Source organism: Cyprinus carpio, chromosome B1 (assembly GCF_018340385.1).
Source record: "Cyprinus carpio isolate SPL01 chromosome B1, ASM1834038v1, whole genome shotgun sequence".
NCBI classification, from domain to species: Eukaryota; Metazoa; Chordata; class Actinopteri; order Cypriniformes; family Cyprinidae; genus Cyprinus; species Cyprinus carpio.
In genome coordinates this window covers 8,345,584-8,366,547 of record NC_056597.1, presented here as the reverse complement: position 1 = coordinate 8,366,547, position 20,964 = coordinate 8,345,584, and the positions used below count along the sequence as shown (strand labels likewise).

At 34.7% G+C, this 20,964-nt stretch overlaps 1 protein-coding gene across 1 annotated transcript; it reads right to left on the bottom strand.

The window, feature by feature from the left end:
• Positions 1-13,400: 13,400 nt before the first annotated feature.
• Positions 13,401-19,909, bottom strand: nsun3 (NOP2/Sun RNA methyltransferase 3). Its single transcript, XM_042716464.1, has 6 exons — positions 19,735-19,909; positions 19,426-19,535; positions 18,824-19,182; positions 17,603-17,757; positions 15,023-15,144; positions 13,401-13,790 (listed from the first exon to the last, which is right to left on the bottom strand). Exons 1-6 carry the CDS (start codon positions 19,846-19,848, stop codon positions 13,523-13,525), a joined length of 1,128 nt encoding a protein of 375 aa, XP_042572398.1. The 5' UTR covers positions 19,849-19,909; the 3' UTR covers positions 13,401-13,522.
• Between the last annotated feature and the right edge of the window lie 1,055 nt (positions 19,910-20,964).

Here is a 20,964-nt window from a genome sequence, read left to right as displayed (position 1 = left end):
AAGGTAGGAAATTAAAAGAGAAAATTCAGAAACAGAATCCAACACAAGCATTATAGAATTCTCATTGCTTGTTATAATAAAGAAGCATTGTAGCCAAAGCCTGAAAATGGACAACACCATGATTGTAGTGATAAAAATGATTAATTTTATATTAGCAAAGGGGCTCAATCATCTGCAGTTTGATGCTTTTTTTATCTGAGAAAAAAAAAAAAAAAAAAAAAAAAAACTTGATCACAGTCTACCCTACCACACCGTTTCTTTGATCTGGACTCAGAAATCCGAAAGTTAATGAGAGACAGAGAAACCAGTGGCAGAGCTGGATGACCCGGAGTGGGATCGTGATCTTGCTTTTATGGTGGACATAACAGAGCACTTACATATGCTCCATGCAAAGATTCAAGGCCGTGACTGAATATTACAAATGCATTCGCACATTTTGAATGAAACTAGATCAGTGGGTGATACAGCTGCCCCCAAGGTAGCCCAGCTCATTTCCCCACTTTAAAATCTGTGCACACTGTTCATGACAATGACAAGGCTGTACTTCTGTAAGTACGCCTTTTCCATAATGAAACTGAATGGTTTTGATTGCCATTATTTGTTCACAGTTTTCATAAGTAATAACTGTGTTGATGTTTTCTAGTTTTGCTAATTTTATATCGGTGAATACTAATAATTGTATGTGCACAAATCACCTTCTTCGGAATTATAAGGTTTTATCTATATTCTTAGCGGTTTTAAGATATTAAGCTTCAAAGATTTTGCATTCCATATACTTTGTAAATATAACCTTTTATTTGAAAAAAATAACATAAATTGTTCCAAAATGTACACAACTTTAAAAAGCATCACTTAATGTAAATAAGTTGTCACAGAATAAGAATATGTGAAGAACTCAATTTTGGCAAAAATATAAGACAGAACATTATAATTCCAAGGTGACGAAATCCTGTACTTTTTATTTGTTAAAGTAATTAATTAGATGCAGTTTTTCACCGGAGTAGTGTGTTTTCTAGTTTTCTTGTAAAAAATAATGTATTTTGTTATTTTTAATGAAATTGTCAGCTCACTAAAGTTTAATAAAAGGTCATTTTGTCTGCACAAGGGGAAATTTTCTCTCACCCAACCCTCAATTTAAATTGAATCTGACACCTGTGGTTTAATTAGAAGAATATTCCACAAAAAAAAAAAAAATAATAATAACATTCCGTTTGAGAGAGAAATTAGTGTAGCCAGGTATAATACACATTTATTTAGTTGTTAGACACTTATAGAACATTTTACACTTATACAAACAGTTTTATACAAATTCAGATCAAATAAATTATTAAAACAGCCATCTGGTTTTACAAAAACGATTGCAAATATCATCTATTCTATCTTTCCATATGTACTCCTTTTCTTTCCTGCCTTTATGTACGTTAAGCCTGAACATGACTCAAGAACCAATAAAGGCAAAGTGACTTTCAAGACGGCTGGCAACGATGTGCAAAAAGAAGACTGTGAAATATATTTAGGTCATCCCTATATTTGGTGATCATAGATTTTTTTTTAAAAATCAAACAGTTTTCAATAATAGATAGACGTAAAGCATTAAAAAATGATTTAGGTCAAGCTCAAGTAAATAAACTTGAGAATTTATTAAACAAAATCTTGTCAATGAACACTGACAATAAAAGACCTATGATTTGAATGTATGGGCATTGTGTACATTATCTTAGGAAACTCTTATCCCTTTGTCCATTTAAAAGCTTGCCTTTCTCTTCAAGGAAGAGATGTCAGCTTTATGATTTATTCGTATTTTCATTTTGCCAGCTTTCATCTGAATTGACAGTAGTAAAAAAAACAAAAAAAAAAAAAAAAAACAGACTGAACAACTTAAGGGACACACTTAAAAACTTGTATTATAATGTTAAATTTAAAATAGAAAATATCGCTCATAAGTGCTAGCATTTATCATGGGGACATAAAAATGGTCATATCTGATGGTTTAAAATAAAGCTGACATTTCAGCATACGTGTTCATAAAAGCCCATTTTCTGCTTTTTGATAGAGAGTGTTATTTTCCACTTCCTTATGCCATTATTGTTGTGAAAAATAACAAAATATTATTTTATTATTAAATGAAAAATTCAATCTACAGTAAGTACTGTAAGAAAAATGCAGTAACTATAGCCTCCCACTGTAAAAAAAAAAAGGATTAATTGTTATAGACAAAACAGTTTATGTAAAAAAAAAATACAGTAAACTTTTTTAACAGCAGTACTGTAAAAATACAGTACTTTGCTGTTAATTTACAACTAAAAGAACTGAACATAATATAAGAAAGTAGAAAGTAATTATTTGCCCATACTTGATTAAAATGGAACTGGTAAACACACTGGGTATGTCGAATCAAATTCAGAATATATTTATATAATAAAATTAATAAAATGGTCATATTGCCCACTGAGTCTGACAAATAATACCTCTGCCTATTAAAAAGCCCATTTAACGAGGCATTTAAATATCTTCTCCATACTCTCTTTTCTCCCCTACACATACACAGTCCCTTAGCCTTCTTCTTGCATCATGCGGCACCATTCATTTATTTTTAATGGTAGGTTGGTCAGTTAGCTAATATAGTCAGCTTTATTAGGAATCATATTTAATGGGCTATATAAAGCAGGAGAGACTGTTATGGCCGCAGCTGGAGGGTGATGCTTTCTGTCTTCATGCCACCTTACAGTCAAAATCTCCTTCTGAATCTGCTGCAGGAAAAAAGCCCATGACAGAACAGTAAAACCGGTCTCAGATCAGCAAAAGAACTGCTTCAACCCATTACTTTCAAGTGATGGACATTAAACCGCGCTGGACTGTGACTGACCCTGCTGATGAGGAGTTCACGGGATCTAAGGCCAGACCTAACTCAGCATTCCTTTCAGGCAGGATATTTGGACGGAAAGTTTTGTTATGAGCTCCATGCACTACGGGAAAGTATTTTCTACAAACAGAAAAGTCATAGGTTGCACATCTATGCTGGGTCTGAGCAGAAATGATTTAATGAGGTTAATGAGATCAAGTCCATCTGCTGGTTCAAGATGATGACCTGTGAGGCGAGATCCATTAAAGAAATCAAATATGACAGCTAAGGCAAGAGATTAATCATGACTGTTTGATCTGTTTTCTGATTTTAAGATTGAGTTTAAGAAATGTTAAAATGTAAGCCTGTTTAAATGCTCGATTTATTACCTCTTAGTATGTCAGTGAGATTATTGTATTTTAAATTCTAGTCACATATTGCCGTTCAAAAAAGAAATGTAATGAATATAGCAGTTTAACCGTGTAAAGGCTATGGAATAATAGTTAGAAAAATCTAATGTTTTCAAATAGAATAGTTTATTGAACATGTAGACAAAATATTAAGTTTGCATATGTGTATAATTGATTATCATACTTGATACAACAGGCTTTTATGGCCCATATGATATAGTGAGAATATGGAGTTCATATTTGAGGAGAAAAAAAAAACACCTCAGTTTTATTCAGAGGCCCAAACTGAGCAAAAAATAGCAATTTGGTGCAGATGCTGATATTTATATGGCCAAAATAAGATGAAATTCTAATCACTGAGAACTTTATAACAGTAATAGCAGACTACTTATATAAAATGCATGGAAATATCAGCTGTCACTCTAAATGTTTAGTTTTTTTTATCAAAGCTCTGTAGTTTATTTTCATGTGGCAAGACATATAATGCAATGCAATGCAATGATAATTTAGAGATAAACAAATAAATGTTCCTCAAAAGCCTGACAGACGATCTTTGATACTAACATTTTATAATGTTTATATGTATTGATATATATATATATATATATATATATATATATATATATATATATATATATATATATATATATATATATATATATATATATATATATATATATATAATAGAATAAGATAAAATAAAATAAAATAAAATAAAATAAATAATGTATGTATGGATAATCAAATAGATGTTATTCTTACGTTTACATTTAAGCAAAGTTTTGATATGATTTTGATGTTGATCATTTAGAGGCTTTAGAAATTTGTGTATTTGTGTATTTTGTATGATACAGTATAGGCTTTACAGGGTTAAAATACACATTGTTAAAGGTCTCTCTAAGACATACAAATAACAATAAAAATAATATTATATTACTATAAAATTAGAGAGGCACGATATATATATATATGTGTGTGTGTGTGTTGTGTGTGTGTGTGTGTGTGTGTTGTGTGTGTGTGTAATATATTAAACTGTTTATTTCCCATTTTGACATTTAGATTTTTTTTTGCCATCATCTAATGGTCAATAAGTTAAAAAGTTATGTGATTATATTTATTATTATTATTATTATTTTAGACAAAATAGTTTAGAACTTAGGTGAAATCAGCTTATCGGTATTGCTAATTTTTTTTAATATTGGTGCATCTCTAATTTAATATTCAAGCTGGCTGGGTAACAGAAAACTTCAGAGTGAATTATTCATGCCATTCTACCCCTGTGAAATATTTGTTTACAAAGCCTTGAAGGAAATCATATTGCATTGTGTGATTCTGAGTTTATTGTGAATAAATAGCCTTTTTTTAAGGTTTGTGTCCATTGAGCTTACAATATAAGTGACACGAACAAAACAGTTAAAATTAATATAGTCAAAAAACAGTAAAGATGTTATATACAGTATGGCATTTAATCATCAGTCAACATTTTATGAACATGACAACCTTGCTTCTTTTAACAGCTTATAGGCTCCAGCAGCTTGGACTTTCAGATCAAGTGAAACAAAACAAGATAAACACATGGCCATCATCACGGCCAGACTCCATGACAAGGCTTGATGTCCCGTCATTCTTCCTTTTGAGCTGGGGATGTTAGCAGCTCTGCGACTAGTGGTGGGGGAGAGATTATCAAATGCTGTATGTTCCAGCTGTAGCTTCTCTGCTGAGCTTTTCGCTCTTCTTCTCTCTGCTTGATTATGCAAAGCAGGCCTATATTCTCGCTTTGAAGTGGGGTGAAGCTCGACACAGCTCAGCTGCCTCAGGGACAGCCTGCCAAAATAAGCAAGTAAAAAAAAAGACAGGGTTCACACAGAGGTCAACAAAATGGTTGCCGTGGTCGAGGTCAGCTGATGCTGCAAATGTTGATTGTGTAAAGACTGTGTCCAAAACAGCTGGCAGCTGCTCAGTCAGTCAATGACTTAACAGGCAAGGTTTTGTTCATGAAGGCACCTGACATCCCAAAGAAACTAGTTTCCAACAGGCTTTCAAGACACTGCAATTTCATGATCTATAATAAATTTAAAATCAATTTAAGTGAGCTTTAAAAGGATCCATTGCAGTGAATGGGTGCCATCAAAATGAGAGTCCAAACAGCTGATAAAAAAAAAAACCATCACAATAATCCACAAGACTCCAGTCCATCAATAATCATCTTGTAAAGTGAAAATCTGCATGTTTGTAATCACCACATCCATCATGATGATGTTTTTGTTTTGTTTTGTTTTGTTTTGTTTTGTTTTGTTTTGTTTTGTTTTACTTCAAACCATTGTTAATGGTTAAGTTGAAATACCTCTATCATAAAACTGTTTTCTCTAGTGAAAAAAGACAGGCTCTACTGAAGAAAAAAAGAAAACAGATTCAGGACAGACACTTGCAAAGATCAAACACAGTTTACAAGTGAAAACAAAAAACAGTTATATGTCTGGAAATTTTGATGTAGAGAACAACAGGGGGTGGGAAAAATTAAAGAATGGCATGTTCTCGCCTAATTAATACTGGAAAAAATATTTTTGAAAACAATTACTACTTTTTGTATAATGTATTCAACATGTATGGAAAAATGTTAGATTCATTTTATTATATTGAATTTATATTTATAAAAATATCAAAATTAAATTCATTAAATTTATAATTATTATGTTTTACTTGATATTATATATATATATATATATATATATATATATATATATATATATATATATATATATATATATATATATTATTTTATTATTATTATTATTATTATTATTATTATTATTATTATGATTATTTATTTTTTTATTTTACCAGAAACAGTGATTCATATCACTATATTTATTGGTCAGGCACTCTTGCTTTTCTCACCCTATAAATTTTATGAAAAGAAGATTTGGTTCAATAAATAAAGGTGGTTGACATATTGCTTGATGAAGCCGATTGCAGGAAAGCACAGAAACAGTCATTGTTTTGAAAGGACACAGATCTTTAAGGCATAATCTATTAAGGATAGTGTGCTATATGCTCCTCAGACATAACCATCAAAGCAAACCAACACCATGGAGAAGAACTTACTCTGTCTCTCTCTGCACTATATCAATGAATACACTCCCATTTGACATTCCGACGTTCTGGAGGAGAGACACTTTGAAATCTTTGCCTGTTTGCCTCATAATTAGTCCCATAAGCAACAGTGCAGAATGTGTATGGAATAATTAACAGGTGAGATGAAGTCGACTCATTACAGCTGTTTCGCTTGTGCACTCTGTCATGTTTGTTATCGCAGAAACTGATCTGTTATATCCTGGGTGGTTCAGATATCTGATAAAGATAAAGATACTAAAGGGGTGACAGATGACATCTATTTAGATTAGCTAGGAATGTCTGTAATTATTGTTTCACTGACAGGGTCAATAGAATAAAACAGTCTTATTAGTAATTGCATGCATCCGTATGTAAATTATTAATATTTTCATACATTTACACAGACACTGAAACATACATTATTAATGAATTAGTAACGACAGCAAGTAAAATCTACTTTTTGGGGGGTCAAATTTGGTTGATTTAAGGCCCAATTCTTATAATTCCAACTATAAACCTGAACTGTAATATGCATGTATGTATAATCATCATTATTTAATCATTATTTCATTTTTATTTTAACTGATGTGCAAACGTTACTCACAAATATCTAAATACTAATGAGATCAGAGTGGGAACAAAATCACAAGGCCTCATAATGGGGCATTGTTTGCAAAATAACAAGAGTCCCATATAACTACAATAAAATAAGACAAAAACATCCAAAATATAAGCTATGCCTCTGTAATCATAGGCACACACACAGACATTGTTGGCATTTTGACTATATTTCCTCTATAAGCATAGCCAGGCCAGTCATAAACAGACCCCCATTAACACTGGGTACTGTGTGGCAACCCACAGAGTTGGCTTGGTATCTGCTGTGCAGGCCAGGCCAGCAATCTGAACATCAAACACACAGAGAAAGAGGAGAGACAGAGCGAGAGAGAGGCAGAGCAAAGGGCAAAACCAGATTAAATCAGATATCAGTATGGGTCGCCAGCACTCTGCCACCCACGTAAGGACATAGCCGAAATGGTTCAGCTACATATGATCTGAAGTGGAGCAAAGGGCCATGTACACACTGTGCTTAATCCCGTTCTCTACACACAGAGTTCAGTTAATAACATCACTGCATTTTAGAACTGGATTTGCGTTGGGTAACAATTGGGTAACGCTTTATAATAAAGTGTAATTTATTAAACAACTAGTTCACTTCCAAAATAAAAATTTCCTGATAATATACTTACCTCTGTGTCATCCAAGATTTAAATAAATAAATAAATAAATAAAGTGGAAAAGAAATTAAGGTTTTGAGGAAAACATTTCAGGATTTTTCTCCATATAGTTGAAGGTCCAGTTTCAATGCAGCTCCAAAGGGCTCTACACGATCCCAGTCAAGGAATATGGGTCTTATCTAGTAAAATGATCTGCTATTTTCTAAAAAAAATAAAATAAATAAAAATGTATATACTTTTTAACCACAAATGCTCGTCTTGCACTAGCTCGAACTCACGCATTATGTAATCATGTCAGAAAGGTCACGAATGACGAAGGCAGTACCGATCCAGTGTGTACAAAGCGAATGTGCAACGAGAGTGAAACGTCATTTACAAAATAGGTAAAAACGTTGTCAGACGATTTTGAAGTTGGGGGAGAAAATGAGATGGAGTTTTTCTCCCTACCTTACCTTTCTGAACCGGAGTACACAAATGAAGAAATAATCAAACGTAACCTTTCCAACATGATTATGTAATGTGTACAGCTTCAAAGGGGTATCCACGGTCCCAGCCGAGGAATAAGTTAAGATGCGCAATACACGTGTTGCGCATCGCAGAGCTAGTGCAAAATGAGCATTTGTGATTAAAATGTATTTAATTTGTACTTTTTTTTTTTTAGAAAATTACAGATCGTTTTGCTATAATAAGACCCTTATTCCTCAGCTGGGACCATGGAGACCCCTTTGAAGCTATATTGAAACTGGACATTCAACCTTTTCATTGAAGTCTGCTTTATTGAGAAAAATCCTGGAATGTTTTCTTTAAAAACCTTATTTTGTTTTCGACTGAAGAAATAAAGAAATTAACATCTTAGATGACATAGGGGTGTTTAAAATCTTTTGACTGGATGGAATCAAAGTCTGAAGCTAAAAATTGGTGTCTGTGACCATTATACTAGCATCAACATCTCCAAACTCTAAATAAGTGCACAAATTGTTTAGTGTATTCCAGTCACTTCCTGCATCCTTTGTATTGCTATCCAGCTGGCTTCGCACATTCCATTTACACTTGGATAGATAAATGTGTCCATAAATCTACTACAATACTTCCCATGCTGTATGCAAATATACCAACTTCAATTTAGTCATGATTGCAGTGGCAGGCAATTTGATTTCTGGTCTCTTTAAGCTCTCTTGGCCCAGTATGCGGTAGTTCCACATATGTGGTCTAAACAAGATATGTGACATTTACACAGGGCAGATCCATGCCTTCTATCCCAGATGTCTTCAACCCTGCTTCAGCACACCTGCCTGTGTATCTTTAAGCAGTCTTGAAGAGTTTGATTAGCTGTTTCATGTTTGTTTGATTAGGGTTATAGCTAAACTCATTAGAACAGTGGGTCCCCAGGAACAGGGTTAGAGACCTCTGTTCTATCCCACACCCTTACAGGTCTCAAATGTATCTCAAAGGATATGTACATTTAATCTTTTCATGATTAGTAAAAACGTGACCAAGTTTCAAAATCACAGAAACAGAAAAATGTGTCTCGACTCAACCTTTGTGCTAAAAATCTTTTACATAATTTGGTGTTCCTGGTCATTTTTTTTTTTTTTTTTTTTATGTTTTGTTATGATCTATTACTAAACATTGGATTCAATCTTTTATCAACTTGGTTTTGTTTAGTTGGGACAGGTTTTGTCATTTTTTTTTACTGATTGACTGTAGGTCTCATTATGTTTCCATCCACCTATTTTTATGCACATTTTGGGATATCGCATAAAATAAAAAAAATGCTGGATGAAAATGGCAAGATGCGTATAAATTCTAAAAATGCACATAAAAAACTTATGCTCTCAACTAAGTAGGATAATTTTTTTATCTAGTAAGAAAACATGCAGAAATTACGATGGAGACTCTTTTACTGTATAAATTCCATAATGTGCATAAAAAAATACCATGTAACTGGACCAACTGACGGACCGATCTCATTGCACAGCATCTGAAATGATAGTTTTGGTGAATAAAAATGGTGCTTTATTCACAAACGTTTTATGAAATGTTCCAATTTTGTGCACACGTTTAATTTGTAACTTTGGATAGAAACAAAGCTATTGAGCTTATGTTCCTCAGCTTTCACTTAAAAACGGAACACCACAAGTGTAACAAGGTGGGGGAAAAAAATCTCAAAAATGTGCAATTTGGGTGGAAATTGTTATACCCTGTGTAAGCAAATTCAGTAAGCAATCTTGGGGAAACAAAATCCTGTCCTGGCAAAAATGACCAGAACACAGCATAAGGGTTAAGCACAAATTTGAGTTATTTCCATCATAGAGCAGCAGTTTAACAAGCATGAAGAAATTACATTTCTGTCAGTTGTTTTTAGAGAAGTGTGAGTGAAAGACTATCTCAGAGGGGAACCACTGAAGGAAGCCATTGGAGAGTACAGTTTAGTTTAGCACATTAGCAAAAAGTAAAAGCTTAAATTTGCTTGAACTTGTTCTCTCGCTCATTCAATTTCCTCGTATAACAGTAGAGAATTTCTGGACTCATCACAGGTGTGCACGTTTTTCTGTCCTTCTCAAAGTGGCATTATTAAAACAGCAGACGTGGGGAGCTAGTGTAAATGTCAGTGGCTATTTTAAAGTCTTTTCCACCAGCAGGGGCCCATTTCTCAGACCAGCAATGGACTCTGTGTGATTTTTACTGAGTACGCTTTTACGTTGCCAGTCTCTCACCCCTCCCTTTCTCTTCTTTTCCTCTCCCTCTGAGAGGTAATAATTCATTTCCTGCGCGAGTGAGCCGCTCACTGATTTGAAAGGGCAAGCGGAGCCCAATGCAGAAAATGGAAGGGCGAAGACACCCGCCGTCCCGGCACAAACTCACACTGAGACATTTTTTCACCTTCTTTCGCTCCTTCCATATTCAGGCGGAGCTGCTATACAGCATAAAATACTTTTTAGTCTTTATTATTGTAAATAAACTGCAACATGAGAATTTGTTAACACCAGTTAATGTTCCGCTGAATGGAAATTAAACTGTCAATTTGTGCATACATACATGACTTCACTACACTAGTGATGAATAATAGGAACGTAACCAAAAGTACCAGTTTCTGCAATATTTCCCTTTTAAAGGTTATAGATTAAAAAAAAAAATGTGCTTAGCCTGTTAGAACCGTTAATATTGTTGCAACACCAAAATATGATGTATTTAACTGACAAATTATACTGCTAAATTAAGACAATTCAATGATGTCAAAAGCATTTTACTAAATAAATAACCCTGTGATTGAATGCACAAGTAAATAAGTAATTGATCAATATCCTAATATATTTATCTAACTGATCTTAAAATGCATGGATGTGGATGAGCTAAGAAACTTGTCATGTCTCAGTATTTTAAGAAAAATGTTGGAGGGGGAGGTCAAACATCTGGGTACTGCTGGGCGTGTTTATTATTATTATTTATTTTAATATGGCTTACAATCCCATGTGAAACTGCTTTAAAAAAAAGTGCATTTTTGCAAGCCAGTGTTTTAGCACATGCAGATCATTTTGTAATGTAAGGGTGTTTCTACAACTATGGGCAGTTTTGACCCTTGGATTTTTGGTAAATGAAACCCTAGCTTGGCAGCTAAAAAATGTCCAACATGAACATATTAATCACAAGACAATTCATTCAAATTCATCTATCTATCTATCTATCTATCTATCTATCTATATGTTTATATAAGTATCTTTATATGTATGTGTAAATACATGGTGTTCATTCATACAAAAAAAAAAAGCTAAATTCATATCTTACAAGGGAGTGTGGCAGGAAAAATATGATAGGCTCAACATGTAATATGTGAAGTGCTCAACCGTCTAGAGGAACTGATAAAGTGAACGTTTGGACCTCCATGCTGTTAAGCAAAACCCTAGTAGTACATTACATGGAGAACACAATCCTCAGAGTGAAGCATGCGGTTGCAGCATCAAGCTTTGGGGAGGCTTCTCTGCGGCAAGGATTAGAAAACTCATAAAGTTAGGAGTAAAAATGGATGGAGCTACATACAGGAGAATCCCCGAGGACAACGTGAAGCAATCCGCAAAAGCACTGAAATTTGGAAGACGATTCATCTTCCAACAGGGCAATGACCTAAAACATACCGCAACAGAGCTTGAGCAATATTGCTCCGAAAGAATGAGCAAAAAATCCATTATCAAGATGTGCAATACCGACAGACTTGGAGGCTACGCAGGCTCATGACTGTAATCCTGCCAGAGGTGATCCAACCAGCTTCAATCTTTGAATACTTAATACTTATACTGGGGGTCAAATGTTTGGGAACAATTAATAATTATTTTTCTGCTCACCAAGGTTGCATTTATTTGATCAAAAACACAGTAGACACTGTAATATTGTGAAATACAGTTTGAAAGAAGTTTCTATATGAAGACATTGTAAAATGTAATTTGCTGCTGTAGTGTCAAAGCCAGCCATTACTCCAGTCTTCAGTATGATCCTTCAGAAATCAATTCTACAAAAAGACTGTTTTTAACACTGATATTAATAAGAAATGTTTCTAGAGCAGCAAATCAGCATAACAGAACTATTTCTGAAGGATCATGTGGAACTGAAGACTTGAGTAATGGCTGCTGAAAAGTAATTGTAATAATATTTCACAATATTACTGTAATTTTGATTAAAATAAATTCAGCCTCGATGAGGGCTGCTTTCAAAACATTGAACATTCAAAACACTTTTGAACCCCTAGTGTACATATTCTAATGCAGCTTATAGTTAAATAAACCACATGATATGCCGTTTTAATTCTAATAGCAACAAGCTTTTCTGTTAATTAATATTAATGACTCTTGAGATGATGTTAATGCACAACCCGTGTACTCTTGGTGCAAAATCTTAAAATAAAAATAAAGCTATGATGGTGCTGCTACCGTACTCATACAGACTATTCCTTTAAATGTATACACCAGGTGTGTGCAATCTCATTTCCATATATCATATTAATGGTAAACACTCAAAGTGCGCTCTTCCATGATTCAGGAAAACTCTAAAGTTTTATTAGACACAATTTGTCATTGACCTCAAAGGCTGACAGCAGCAGAACACCTCAAGCAGTTCAGCTAAGACGTTTAAAAACACTTATGTAAAAGAGAAAAGACCTGAGCCCACATTCATTACTCAAACCTTGTTCAAGTGTTGCATCCTGAGATTTCAAAACAGCTTTCACTTCCGAGGGATCATATTAAGAGATGCTTCAGCTGGAGAGCTGCCAGAGATTAGATTTCCTGCCTAACCTGGGCTGTTTTTGCCTTTGTGGAGGCATGTCAATTCAAAGTTTACAGTTTCTTGATCAGCAAATCAGCATATCTGAATCATTTCTGAATGATCATGTGACACTGAAGACTAAGTAAAGGCTGCTGAAAATTCAGATTTGCCATCACAGGAATAAATCACATTTTGAAACATCTTAATAGAAAACAATTGTTTTAAAATGTAAAAATATTTCACATTATTGTTTGTTTGTTTTTTTTTCTCAATGGAATGTAATTTCTCCTATGGAATGAAGGAATGAATGAATGAATTGTGACTTTTTATCTCATAATTCTACATTTTTCGCAATTCTAAGAAAAAAAAATCAGAATGATCGGATAAAAACTCAGAACTACAAAAAAAAAAAAAATTAACTACGAAACAAACTCCAAAGAAAACTGAGAAAAAAAAAATCTGAATTCTAAGGTAAAAAGTTGAAATTGCTTCTTTTTTTTTTTTATTCATTTATTTATGTATTGCTTTTTTTGACTGGAAAGTTTAATGGAGAGGGCCAGGATAGACAGTTATGACTCAAACCTGAATCAATCATCTGAGCTCCCCAGCTCTGATGTGTTTAAAGTACTAATACTGCACCATGGCACAATGTTTTTACATTTTTAATATATTCTTCGTAATCGAGAAACATACATAGGTCCCCAAGTTTTACCCTTTTGTGGGATCACTAACTGTCCCACTGAAGGATGAAAGTGAGCAAAGCAGAAATGATCCGACAGAGAGTCAATTAAGTGTTGCTCCAGTTCCAAAAGCTCCACTCCTTGATAAGATGCAAGCACCGCCTCCACAACTGATTGGTTCTCAGCTCGTGACATGGTGCATGTGGAGTACACAACCACTCCTCCAGGACGCACTGCTGCTAGGGCCGAACTGACACACAACAATAAAACACAACCAGCCATTATTAACATTAAATAGACATCATCAAACTGGCACTTTCTAAAACCACATTAGAAAAAGAAGAGGTGTGATTGGTAATCTGTGATATAGCTGAAATAAAATAAAAATATTACATGAAAAACTTAAATGTAAAAAATTTTGCTTTGGGAAAAAAACTGAACAAAAAAAAAAGTAAATTTATTTTAATGTTAAAACTACTAAAATAAATTAAAACTGTAAATGACATAAGCACATACAACTAATAAACCTAAAATAAAATAAAAGTTAATTCAAAATATTAATAAAAGCAGGTGCTTAACTTTTAGGTCAACCCCAGGAGTTTAGACTAATTATTAGTGAAGTCATTTTATTCCCTTCATTTTATGAGTTCATAATTTTTGCAGTGCTTTTATGATTTTGCCCTTTTCTAGCAATAAACAACAACAAAAACATCTAAAGAGAAAAATACGGAATTTGATTTAATAATTTCACATGTGACCCTGGACCCAAAATCAGTCATAAGGGTAATATTTTTAGAAATTGATATTAATACATTATATGAAATCTGAACAAATAAGCTTTCCATTGATCTATGGTTTGTTAGGAGAGGACAATATTTGGTCGAGATACAACTATATGAAAATCTGGAATCTGAGGGTGCAAAAAAATCTAAATACTGAGAAAATCGCCTTTAAAATTGTCCAAATGAAGTCCTTAGCACTGCATATTACTAACCAAAATCTAAGTTTTAATATATTTACAGTAGGAAATTTACAAAATATCTCAATGGAACATGATCTTTACTTAGTATCCTAATGATTTTTGGGATAAAAGAAAAATCAATTATTTTGACCCATACTAAATATTTTTGTCTATTGCTACAAATATACCCCAGTGACTAAATATTGTTAATTTAATATATAACCCTGGACCACAAAACCAGTCTTAATATGAATTAATTCATTATTTAAAAAAACAAAAAAAACATACAACAACAGGAGTGTGCATTACATTTTTGACACAGCTAAATATTGTTTTTGGTCAATAAATGTAGTTTATAATAAACAACAATTTTATTAAATTAAGCCTTCACTGTTGTATGATTTAAATCGTTGCATGCTGTCAGGAAGATTGTAGAACTCAAATCAAGAATGCAATGTTTTGCGCTGTCTACTTGCCCACGAGTTTGTGTGTGTGTGGGAGTTCCCGTCATAGATATTTACCAGAGCAGCTCCTTCTGTAAGAGTGGTAGCTGAGTTCTCTCCTTCAGCCACATTTCCCCTTGGTGGGTATCAGGGGTATAAAGCCAACTCCGGTCATTAGAGCACGGGGCATCTACAAGCACCTGACACAGAGGGACGGAGCAACGCACACAGACAAACACACATCAGAGAACAGGTTCTAACTCTGCAGGGAGGAAAAAACAGTGTAGCAGACTGAAGGGGAATATTTCGTGTTCACCCGGGGGACGGTGAACATAACACAAAAAGGAAAGCAGAAGGACAGCAGGGACCTGCCGGTATGGGCCTCATTAGCTCTTTAAAAGAACCAACACACTCACACCGTCCTCTGTGAAACCGGCTGAACAAATGAGAGAGCGGCTGAAGTAGAGAGAGAGAGAGAGAGAGAGAGAGAGAGAGAGAGAGAGAGTGGAAACACTACACACACCTGGGGCTAATAATAACAAAACGCACCTGAGCTAGAATCTTCTACAGTGGTTAAACAAACAACCAACGCAAGCAGTAAGAATCTCCCTGAAAGATTCAGATGAGCAACAGACAGGACTGAATAACAAAATACCATCCATTCGTTCTGGTATAGATCTCTCTCAGGAAATCCTGCAGTCCCTTACCCACCAAACCCATCGTTCTATGCTCTAGCTAAGCTCGTCTTTCTCGGCTTCCTTTGAGACTACTCTCTCCTCATTAGAACTGGCTGAGACTGCCTTGTCAAGCTGACAATTGAGCCCCACTGTTTTTCTCCCTGCCAGCTTTGTATTAGAGCCTCTTAATTCCCTCTCTTAGCTCTGCTGCCTGTCTGGCTAAAAGAACGCCGGGGGCACTCTGGAGACCGACGTCACTAAAGGACATGATGGTGTAGAAAGACCCCCGTGGGCCTCACAATGTGATCTAGGAACGGCGGCACGTTTAAGAGGAAGAAACCTGTTCCCCTCATCTAAGTGCCAGTGCTGATAAAGCGATTCAATTATGGGCATCTGAGACATATTCATTTGACATTTCGGGACAGGAGTTTTCATCATCAGAGCTTGAATGCGTACTAGTGTCCCCTCCATCGAGGGTCCCGGGATCTTAAGCATCTGTCCAATGTGAATGGAGGTCAGTGAGAGCAAAACAACAACACTGTCACCTGCTGGTGGGATGGGTGTATCACAGCCATGTGTGATTGTGATATATTCAATGAATTATACAAATAAACAACAAACTCATTGTTAAAAAAAATACTAAATAAATAAATAACAGTGCCTCTACTTACTAAGTAGAAAACCAATGAAACATGAGGCATGACAAAAGAGCTCAAAGATGTTGGCACCTATAGCTTAGTGAGCAAGTGCGGCAACATTTAACGCTGTTATGTTACAGGCATCCCGAGTTCGAATTCCAGCTCGAGAAGCTTTCCCGATCCCGCCCCTCTCGCTCTGTCCCACTTCGCTTCCTGTCTGTTGTCCACTGTTGTATCATAATAAAAGGCAAAACACCAAAAAATAATTATAATAATAAAAATGCTCCAAGACATGTAGAAGCAAGATAAATTGCATTTTTATCTCATGTTTGCTTTTATTTAAGGTGGTACATTATTTTTCAAACGCTGTAGAGCATTAGCCTTTTAGTGCCACCCAGCAGACATTTCATTTTTGAACTACAGTGCTACGTACAAAAACCAACCATCATAAAACATTGCCAGATTCCTGTTTATACGTCTCAGATAAAACTAAACTTGCTGGACTTTTCTCTTTGTTAGTGTTGAGTAACATGCAAGACGCAACATAATATCTATTATTTTACAGATATCTGGCCACAGGGATGTTTTTCCAATAAACCTTGCTTCAAACAAAAAAAAAAAAAAAAAAAAAAAAAAAAAAGGAGAAGTTACCCTCTTTTACCAATGCATTCACCCTGAACTGCTTTCATTTGAAACCATCACGACACCTCCTGTCGCATTGTGTATTCATTTACCTTTCTGCTCAGTGGCCCAACTCTTTTCTCACCGCCAGAAGAGGATAATACTCAGTCAGCAGTATCTGGGAACCTTAAAAGCGCCATATTCACAGCTTGATTGGCATGTTTGGCCTGGAGGGCTGCAAGTGACCTGCCTAGTGTCTCGTCACCTCATGATGAGTGGGAAAAAAATGCGAACATATGCAGCTTTGCCTTCAAACGACTGAGTGTGCAGAAAACCTCTATTCCACCTTGCAGGTTTTTGGTTTGCTTTGAGATGGAAAGTGAGGGCTTGCACTAACAGTTACACCAACAGTGATAAATGAGGGAGTTTGGAGGCAGCATCGCTATTGATGTCATGTAAGAGTGTCACTTTGACATTCACAGCAGTTTTTTGTTTTCTTTCCCCCAAACACTTGAATGGGTGACATTAAGTGAAGGTTAATTCAGTGAATTTAGCTTCTGCAGTTAACGGAATCAAACAAATGTTAGGTATTGTTCTCTCCTGTGAAGAAGTCATTTGATGATTCATTGCGTGAAAATATCAGCACTTAAAATAGCCAAATGATGGCTTAAAGGTTTTAATTTTAATGGCTCTGACAGATGAGCGGAGGTTAAGTGTGGTACCTTGTCGTAAGCCCCTGGCCGCATGCTCCCAATGCTCCGGCCGTCCAGGTGAGTCACTGAAAGCAGATGTTGTTGCGCAGGAGGAACATATGATTCCAGAGTCTTCAGTAGCCAATCATGTCTGTGCTGATCCACTTCATTACAGTGCAGGAGCCCTAAGAGTTCAATTGTATCACAAAAAAAAGAAAAATCAAATTGTAGGGTACAACAAAAAGTCATTTACATTTAAATGGGCGATTTAATGAAAAACTGATTTCCATGTACTAGGAAATGCACTGTAAGTTTTAGAAATGAACAGTCACCAAGTCAAAGAAACAGAGAACAAGATTTTGGTATTGAGTAAGTTACTTTGAAAAGGAAGAGAACTTAAGTAAGGTACTGTGAAATATTATTACTATTTAAAATAAATGCATTCTATTTTAATATTGTAAAAACAAACAAAAAAAATTATTTAACACTTTGATGCAAATTTGAATTTTGATAAGCCACAACTCGTCTTTAGTATCACATGATCCTTCAGAAATCATTCTAATATGCTGATTTTCTGCCCAAGAAACATTTCTGATTATTACCAATGTCTAAAATAGTTGTTCTGAATCTGTTATTTTTCAGTAAGTTTAAAAGAACAGCATAACTTGGTCTTGGTCTATAAAAATGACTTGATAATAAACTTGAACCCCACAAGTAAGCATTGTTTTTCATTTCACAAGACATTATTAAACCAGCAAATAACACACTGAAGACTGGGATGATGCTGTGATCTGGGCACTTCAGATCATGAGTAATATCCCATAAGTTATTCCAACAGACTACACTTGAAATCTCATTTCTCTGCCCAAATCCTTGTTCATATCTCGAATAAATTTTTTTAACTTTATTTTAGGTCCTTTTCTTTACCTCAAACCCCTGTTGGCATCCTTTAAGAATGTTATATTAAAGTAGTAAACAGTTACTTTGACCTGTAATAATAGATAACAATATTACAGTTTTTACTGTATTTTTGATCAAATATATCCTGTGTGTACAAGCCTTGGTGTGCACAAGTCATTTCTTTCAAATACCGTACATTAAAAAAATCTTAACAACCCCAAACTTTTGAACAGTTTTACAAACAGTAGTTCATCATTAGGTTTGTCTCAGTCACAGATCATTTCACATACACGAGTCGTGCCCTAGTCCTATGTATTTTGTTGATTGTTCTAGACTAGGTTTGGAACTTACCAGGAGTGGCTGTCTGTAATACTGCCAGACTCTTCCCCCCAGGAGCTGCACAAAGGTCAAGCAAATGCTCCCCTTCCTTCACATTCAAACTCAGTACTGGGAGAAGAGAGGCTGCGTTTAGGAGGTAGTACTGTTTTAACCAGCCGGGGTGGTGGATTTGGGTAGGAATTCGCACTGGATCTCGGTGAATAAAACACTGCAGGTGGATGGGTGTGGTTTGGGAATGGAATTCAGGATGCGTCTGTGGAAGGAGGTTTGTGTATCCAAGCTCTGTGAGGTCCTGCTTGAGGTTTGTAAGGTCGCTGAAGCGATTAAGCAGTACACCATACTGCCATGAGAGTGGATTCAGAAGCACATCCCTGAAAACATCAAACATCTGTGTTCTGCAGACTAATTCTGAGATTGTTTAATATAATGCACTTCTGTAAATAAAATAAAATACATTTCCAGAAAGCTAATATTTACAAAAAAGTACTGTGGTAATGCCATACATGTAATATCATACATTTAAAAACAAGCTAAACTATTTTTACAGTTATTTTACAGAATGGCTATTTAAAAAATTAAAAAAATTAAAAATTAAAAAATAACATATTTCCTACCTTGCACTGCGCCACTGCTCTCCGAGCTCTTCGCTGTATTGTGCATCAAAATGCTTCAGTACAGTCTTACAAACCTGCTTCTGAGCTTTAGATTTACACTCTGCTTCATGCTGTGAAAACCGTTTAAACATTTAAATATTTTAAAAAAAATTTTTTACAAAAATAAAAAATAAATATTTATATATCAATGAAAAAATAAATATTTTTAAAACACTTAAAAGTATATTATGTACAACTAACCAAAATTAAAAAGATGATTATAACTAGACACGTTTCAATATCTTTTTAGTAGTAATATAAACCGCTCACTGTATTAGTGCATTGACCATGAGACAAGGAGGGTAGAACACGCTTAAAAGACTTAAGAAAGAGAAGAGGACTGCTGGAAAACCCCTTAATGCAGCATAATTTCGCCGAAAACATCGATATTGGTATATCGGTATTTCTGAGTTTATTTATTGTTCCGCGGTCCGCCTTCTTATTGAGTTCCCCCAGAAACGTGGATTATGATAGTTGTTCCGTTTTTCTGTGCTTACACTCGGTTTTCGTTTACCGATACGTATTCATTTTTAGTTCATGTATTAGGTTATGGTGCTGCTTCTGTTAGATTAATATAGGGGGGAAAAGGAACTGTTAATATTTGTAAACATCGTAATGTTTTTAGGCTATTTAGGTTATTTTGTTTTCTTCTGTTTTTCGATTTCATTGATTAAATTGGCTAGGTCATACTTTATTTTATGCCTTTTTGTTCACCTTAAATCTCTTATGTCATCCCAAAACTGGCATCGTCGTTCGCTCATGTCTCTCTGACTGTTTTTGCATAGATGATTTAAAACTTTTACTTATCTTTTACTTTACTCATATAGTTATCTTTTACGACGGTTTGTCACTGGTTGTTGCCAGTGTTACAACCCTTGCTTAGCCTAATTTATAGCATAAACAAACAAGGAGCAAAAGCATGCATAGGTTTTTATTCCATCGGAATACACGGCTACATTGGAATATCTGTCAAAGGAGAATAAAGAGTGTGGTTGAATAAATGTCATCAGCATATAGGCTACAACTGTGCATATCCTGTCCATCACCATCTTCTGTTACTGCACTATTACTCACCATTTACGATGGAAATATATGCAGTTATAGTGGCAAAACGTGGGAGAGCATTGAATGTGGTTGTATTGCAATCTGTAGCAAATTAGTGTTGATATTAAGTCAAAATTTGTTTGCACATAGTTTATAATCGAAAGCATTTAATAACCTTACACTTAAGACTGTTACAAAATAGATGCAAAATCATCATGAAATGTAAATTGCATAATATTTCGAGATTCACCTTTCTTTTGTAGCTCCTATCAATGTCTTATCTATTTTGTTTGTATGTTTTTAATTTTTAAATAAATCATCTCAGACTTAATACACACACACACACACACACATAATTATTGGCACCCTTAGAAATTCTTATGAGTAAAATGTCTCTGAAGTATATTCCCAATCATATTTACTTTTTTTTTTTAACACACAAGGGTGACTTGGAGC